This window comes from Podarcis tiliguerta, assembly GCF_965153285.1.
Source record: "Podarcis tiliguerta genome assembly, contig: HAP1_SCAFFOLD_318, whole genome shotgun sequence".
In the NCBI taxonomy this organism is placed as follows: domain Eukaryota; kingdom Metazoa; phylum Chordata; class Lepidosauria; order Squamata; family Lacertidae; genus Podarcis; species Podarcis tiliguerta.
Window position 1 is genome coordinate 1 of NW_028148473.1, and position 6,887 is coordinate 6,887.

The following is a 6,887-nucleotide window of genomic DNA, read 5'->3' on the forward strand; positions in this document are numbered from 1 at the left end:
GAGGAGCAGGGAAGGAAGGAAGGAGGGAGGGAGGGAGGAAGGAAGGAGGAAGGAAGGAGGGAAGGAGAATGGGGAAATAGAAGCAAGGGAAATACAAAAGGAAGGAAGGAAAGAGGGGAGGAAGGGAGGGAGGAGGAAAGGAAGGAGGGAAGGAGGAAGGAAGGAAGGAAGGAAGGAAGGAGAGAGGGAGGGAGGGAGGGAGGGAGGGAGGGAGGAAGGAAGGAAGGAAGGAAGGAAGGAAGGAAGGAAGGAAAGAGGGAAGGAGAATGGTAGAATAGAAGCAAGGAAGATAGAAAAGGAAGGAGGAAGGAAGGAGGAGGGAAGGAGAGAGAGAGAGGGAAGGAAGGAAGGAGGGAAGGAGGGAGGGAGGAAGGAAGGAAGGAAGGAGAGAGAGAAGGAAGGAAGGAAGGAAGGAGAGAGGGAGGGAGGAAGGAAGGAGGGAGGGAGGTAGGAAGGAGGGAGGGAGGTAGGAAGGAGGGAGGGAGGGAGGAAGGAGAGAGGGAGGGAGGAAGGAAGGAAGGAAGGAGGGAGAGAAAGGGAGGGAGGGAGTAAGGAAGGAGAGAGGGAGGGAGGGGGGAAGAAAGAGTGAACGAAGTGAACCAGTTTGCCGGGAAGCTGGTGCAGGTGAGAGGAAGGAAGGAGGGAAGGAAGGAGGGAAGGGAGGGAGGAGAGAGGGAGGGAAGGAAGGGAGGAAGGGAGGGAGGAGGGAAGGGAGGGAGGAAGGAAGGAGAGAGGGAGGGAGGGAGGAGGAAGGAGGGAGGGAGGGAAGGAGGAAGGAAGGAAGGGAGGGAGGGAGGGAGGGAGGGAGGAGGGAAGGAGGGAGGAAGGAAGGAGTCAACAAAGTGAACCTGTTTGGTCCAGGTAAGAGGAAGGAAGGGAGGAGGGAAGGAAGGAAGTTAACAAAGTGAACCAGTTTGCCGGGAAGCTGGTCCAGGTGAGAGGAAGGAAGGAGGGAAGGAAGGAAGGAGAGAGGGAGGAAGGAGAAAGGAGGGAAGGAGAGAGGGAGGGAGGGAGGAAGCAGAGCAGGGAAGAAGGAAGGAAGGAGGGAAGGAAGGAAGGAAGAAAGGAGAGAAGGAAGGGAGGGAGGAGAGAGGGAGTGAGGGAGGAAGGAAGAAGCAGAGGAGCAGGGAAGGAAGGAAGGAAGGAAGCAGAGGAGCAGGGAATGAAGGAAGGAAGCAGAGGAGCAGGGAAGGAAGGAAGGAAGCAGAGGAGCAGGGAAGGAAGGAAGAAAGGAAGGAAGCAGAGGAGAAGGGAAGGAAGGAAGGAAGCAGAGGAGCAGGGAAAGAGAGAGGGAAGAAGGAAGGGAGGAAGGAAGCAGAGGCAGGGAAGAATGGAAGGAAAGGTGGAAGGAAGGAAACAGGAGCAGGGAGGGATGGAAGGAAGGAAGGAGAAAGGAAGGAAAGGAGGAAGGAAGGAGAGAAGGGAGGGAGGGAGGAAGGAAGGAATTCCAGACCGATTTGGCGGCGCACGAGAAACGAGTGAACGAAGTGAACCAGTTTGCCGGGAAGCTGGTCCAGGTGAGAGGAAGGAAGGAGGGAGGAAGGAAGGAAGGAGGGAGGGAGGAAGGAAGGAAGGTAAAAAAGAAAGAAAGATTAAGGAAAGAAAGAAGGAAGGGCAAGGAAAAAGGAAAGAAACAGAGAAGGAAGGGAGGAGGGAGGGAGGGAAGGAGGAAGGAAAGAGAGGGAGGGAGGGAGGAAGGAAGGAGAAAGGAAAGAAGGAAGGAAGGAGAGAAGGGAGGGAGAGAGGGAGGAAGGAAGAGGCAGAGGAGCAGGGAAGGAAGGAAGGAAGAAAAGAAGGAGGGAGGGAAGGAAGGAAGGAAGGAGGGAGGGAGGGAGGAAGGAGGGAGGGAGGGAGGGAGGGAGAAAGGAAGGAAGGAGAGAGGGAGAAAAGGAAGGAAGGAAGGAAGGAGAGAGGGAGAAAAGGGAGGAAGGAGTAAAGGAAGGAAGGAAGGAAGGAGAGCGGAAGGAAGGAAGTCAACGAAGTGACCCCGTTTGCCGTCAACCCGATCCCTCCAAACGACCCCTTAATTCGCATTGATTGGGGCAAAAATAAATGGATTAATCATTAATTTTACAATGGTTCCCATCTCAACCTGTCGCTTCCCTTTTCTCCAGGAGCAGCACCCGGAAGAGGAAGTGATCCGCTCCAAACAGGAAGAGGTCAACGCTTCCTGGCAGCGCCTGAAGGGATTGGCTCTCCAGAGGCAGGGGAAGCTTTTTGGGGCGGCCGAAGTCCAGCGCTTCAACAGGTGACCCGTTTTTCCTTATTTTAATTCAGTTTATTTTATTTTATTTTATTTTGTTTCAATTTATTTTATTATATTAGTTCAATTTATTTTATTTTATTTCAATTTATTTTATTTCCATTTATTTTATTTTATTTTATTTTATTTCAATTTATTTTATTTCAGTTTTTTATTTTATTTTATTTCAGTTTTTTATTTTATTTTATTTTATTTCAATTTCTTTTATTTTATTTTGATTCAGTTTAGTTTAGTTTAGTTTATTGCATTTTATTTTATTTCGATTCATTTATTCTTTTTATTTTATTTTATTTTATTTCAAATTATTGCATTTTATTTCATTTCATTTCAATTTATTGCATGTTATTTCCATTTATTGAATTTTATTTTATTTCATGCTATTTCAAGTTAGTTCATTTCATTTCATTTCCATTTCGTTTCACTTGATTTTATTTTACTTCACTTGATTTTATTTTAATTCGTTTCATTTTGTTTTACTTCACTTGATTTTATTTTACTTCAATTCATTTTATTTTATTTTAGTTTATTTTATTTCAATTCATTTTATTTTATTTCATTTCAATTCATTTTATTTTAGTTTATTTTATTTCAATTCATTTTATTTTATTTTATTTCAATTCATTTTATTTTATTTTATTTCAATTTATTTTATTTTATTTCAATTCCTTATTTTATTTTACTTTATTTCGTTTCATTTTATTTTATTTTATGTCATGTTACTTCATTTCATTTCATTTGATTTTATTTGACTTCCATTTGTTTTACTTCAATTCATTTTATTTTATTTTATTTCAATTCATCTTATTTTATTTTACTCTATTTCAATTCATTTTATTTTATTTTATTTCATGTTACTTCATTTCATTTCATTTGATTTCCATTTGTTTCATTTCGTTTCACTTTATTTTATTTTACTTTATTTAATTTCATTTTGTTTTACTTCACTTGATTTTATTTTACTTCAATTTATTTTACATCAATTCATTTTATTTTATTTTATTTTATTTCAATTCATTTTATTATACTTTATTTCAATTGATCTTATCTTATTTCAATTCATCTTATTTTATTTTACTTTATTTCAATTCATTTTATTTCATGTTACTTCATTTCATTTCATTTGATTTCCATGTGTTTCATTTCGTTTCACTTGATTTTATTTTACTTCACTTGATTTTATTTTATTTTATTTTATTTCAATTCATTTTATTTTATTTCAACTTATTTTATTTTATTTCAATTCATCTTATTTTATTTTGTTATATTTCAATTCATTTCATTTCATTTGATTTCCATTTGATTACTTCAATTTATTTTATTTTATTATACTTCAATTTATTTTATTTTACTTCATTTTATTTTATTTTACTTCCTTTTATTTTATTTAAATTTCATTTCATTTCATTTCATTTTATTTTACTTCCATTTATTTCATTTTATTTTACTTCAATTTATTTCATTTTATTTCACATCCATTTATTTTATTTTATTTAAATTACATTTCATTTTACTTCAATTTATTTTATTTTATCTTACTTCAATTTATTTTATTTTATTTTACTTCAATTTATTTTATTTTATTTAAATTTCATTTCATTTCATTTTACTTCCATTTATTTTATTTTATTTAAATTTCATTTCATTTCATTTTACTTCCATTTATTTCATTTTATTTATTTTGAATTACTGCCTTTTATAATAATAATAATAATAATTAATAATAATAACATGAAATAATAGGGATTTAATTTGAATTTATTGCCTTTTATAATAATAATAAGCAATAAATTCAAATTATTTCATGTTGTTATTGTTATTATTCTTATTCTTCTTATTATTATTATAAAAGGCAATAAATTCAAATTAAATCCCTATTATTTCATGTTATTATTATTAATTATTATTATTATTATTATAAAAGGCAGTAATTCAAATTAAATTCCTATTATTTCATATTATTATTATTATTATTGGCAATAAATTCAAATTAAATTCCTATTATTTCATATTATTATTATTATCATCATTATTATTATTATTGGCAATAAATTCAAATTAAATTCCTATTATTTCATGTTATTCTTATTCTTCTTATTCTTATTCTTCTTATTATTATTATAAAAGGCAATAAATTCAAATCAAATTCCTATTATTTCATATTCTTATTCTTATTCTTATTCTTATTATAAAAGGCAATAAATTCAAATTAAATTCCTATTATTTCATATTATTATTATTATCATCATTATTATTATTATTATTGGCAATAAATTCAAATTAAATTCCTATTATTTCATGTTATTATTATTATTATTATTATTATTATTATTATAAAAGGCAAAAAATTCAAATTAAATTCCTATTATTATTAGTTATTATTATTATAATTATTTTATTTATTTATTTATTTATTAATTAATTATTATTATTATTATTATTATTATTATTATTTCTTCCATTCTCTTCCGCAGAGACGTCGACGAAACGATCAGCTGGATCAAGGAGAAGGAGCAGCTCATGGCGTCCGACGATTTCGGACGGGATTTGGCGAGCGTCCAGGCTCTCCTGCGCAAACACGAAGGGCTGGAAAGGGATCTGGCCGCCCTGGAGGACAAGGTGGGCGATTGGACCAATCGGGAGCGAGGGCGGGGCCAGGAAGGAAGAAAGGAAAGGAGGGAGTGAAGGAAGGAAGGAAGGAGGGAGGGAAGGAAGGAAGGAAGGAAGGAAGGAGAGAGGGAGGGAGGAAGAAAGGAAGGAAAGAAATAGAGGGAGGGAGGGAAAAAGGAAAGGAAAGAAGGAGGGAAAGAAGGGAGGGAGGGAGGAAGGGAGGAAGGAAGGAAGGAGGGAGGGGAGGAAGGAGGGAGGGAGGGAAGGAAGGAAGGAAATAGAGGGAGGGAGGGAGGGAGAGAGGGAGGGAGGGAGGGAGGAAGGAAGGAAGGAAGGGAAGGAGGAAGGAAGGAAGGAAGGAGAGAAGGAAGGAGCGAGGGAGGGAAGGAAGGAAGGAAGGAGAGAGGGAGGGAGGAAGGAAGGAAGGAGAGAGGGAGGAGGGGAGGAAAGAGGAAAGGAAGGAAGGAGAGAGGGAAGGAAGGAAGGAGAGAGGGGAGGAGAGAAGGAAGAAAGAAGGAGAGAGGGAGGGAGGGAGAGAAGGAAGGAGGGAGAGAAGGAAGGAGGGAGGGAGGAAGGAAGGAAGGAAAGAAAAAGGATCAAGGAAGGAAGGAAGGAGAGGGAAGGAGGGAGACGGAAGGAAGGAAGGAGAGAGGGAGGAAAGGAGTAAGGAGAGGGAGGGAGCGGGAAGAAAGGTAGAAAGAAGCAAGGAAGGAAGGAAGGGAAGAAGGGAGGGAAAGAGGGAGGGAAAGGGAGGAAGGAAGGAGTGGGAGGGAGGGAAGGAAGGAGACAGGGAGGGAAGGAGGAAGGAAGGAAGGAGAGGGAGGGAGGGGGAAGAAAGGTAGAAGGAAGCAAGGAAGGAAGGAAGGGAAGGAGGGAGGGAAGGAAGGAAGGAAGGAAATAGAGGCAGGGAGGGAGGGAAGGAGGGAGGGAAGAAAGGAAAGAAGGAAGGGAAGGAGTGAGGGAGGGGGAAGGGAGGAAGGAAGGAAGGAAGGAAGGAAGGAAGGAAGGAAGGAAGGAAGGAGAGAGGGAGGAAGGAAGGAGATGGAGAGAAGGGGGGAAGGAAGGAAGCAAGGAGGGAGGGGAGGAAGGAGGGAGGGGAGGAAAGAGGAAACAGGAGCAGGGAAGAAAGGAAGGAGCGAAGGAAGGAAGGGGAGAGGAGGGAAGGAAGAAAGAAGGAGAGAGGGTGGGAGGGAGGCAGAAGGAAGGAAGAAAGGAGAGTTGGAGGGAGGGAGGGAAGGAAGGAAGGAGGGAGGGAGGAAAGGAAACACGAAGGGCTGGAGAGGGATCTGGCCGCCCTGGAGGACAAGGTGGGCGGGGCCGGCGGGCGATTGGACCAATCGGGAACAAGGGCGGGACTCAAAACAGGATCATTGGATTATTCTTAGGAAACTCCTGGGAAAATATTGAGAAATTACTGGGGAAATATTGGGAATTGATTGAGAAATTGAGAAATGATTGGATAGTTATGAGGGAATTATTGAGAAATTATTAGGGAATTATTGAGAAATCATTGAGAAATGATTGGGAAATGATTAGGATAATTATTAGTATTGTAGTATTAGTATTATAGTTAATACAAATAATTATAATATAATATAATATAATATAATATAATATAATATCTTATAATATAATATAATATGAATAACAATATAATATAATATATTTTATGAATAACAATATAAAATAAGAATAATATCAATAAATTATGTATGTATGTATATGTATACGATGCAAATAAATTTAAATTCAATTTTATCCACATTTTTATTTTGATTCCTGTTCGTCTTTTCACACTATTAAATTCTGATATTTCCTCTTCCTCCTCCTCCGTCTCTCTCCCCCCTTCCAGGTCAAGGCTCTGGGGGCTGAAGCCTGCCTTCCTTCCTTCCTCCCTTCCTTTTTTCCTTTTTTCCTTCCTTCCTTCCCTCCCTCCCTCCCTCTCTTCCTTCCTTCCTTCCCTCCCTCCCTCCCTCCTTCCTTCCCTCCCTCCCTCCCTCCTTCCTTCCTTCCCTCC

General features: G+C 38.8%; 1 protein-coding gene across 1 annotated transcript; it reads left to right on the plus strand.

Moving 5' to 3' along the window:
• Nucleotides 1-557: 557 nt before the first annotated feature.
• On the plus strand, nucleotides 558-6,743 carry LOC310670003 (spectrin alpha chain, non-erythrocytic 1-like; the record flags this gene model as incomplete). The annotated part of the gene is made up of 4 exons (XM_083458578.1): nucleotides 558-624; nucleotides 2,115-2,248; nucleotides 4,735-4,879; nucleotides 6,723-6,743. Coding segments are annotated over 4 exons (367 nt in total), but the record flags the coding sequence as incomplete, so codon positions are not given.
• Nucleotides 6,744-6,887: the final 144 nt, after the last annotated feature.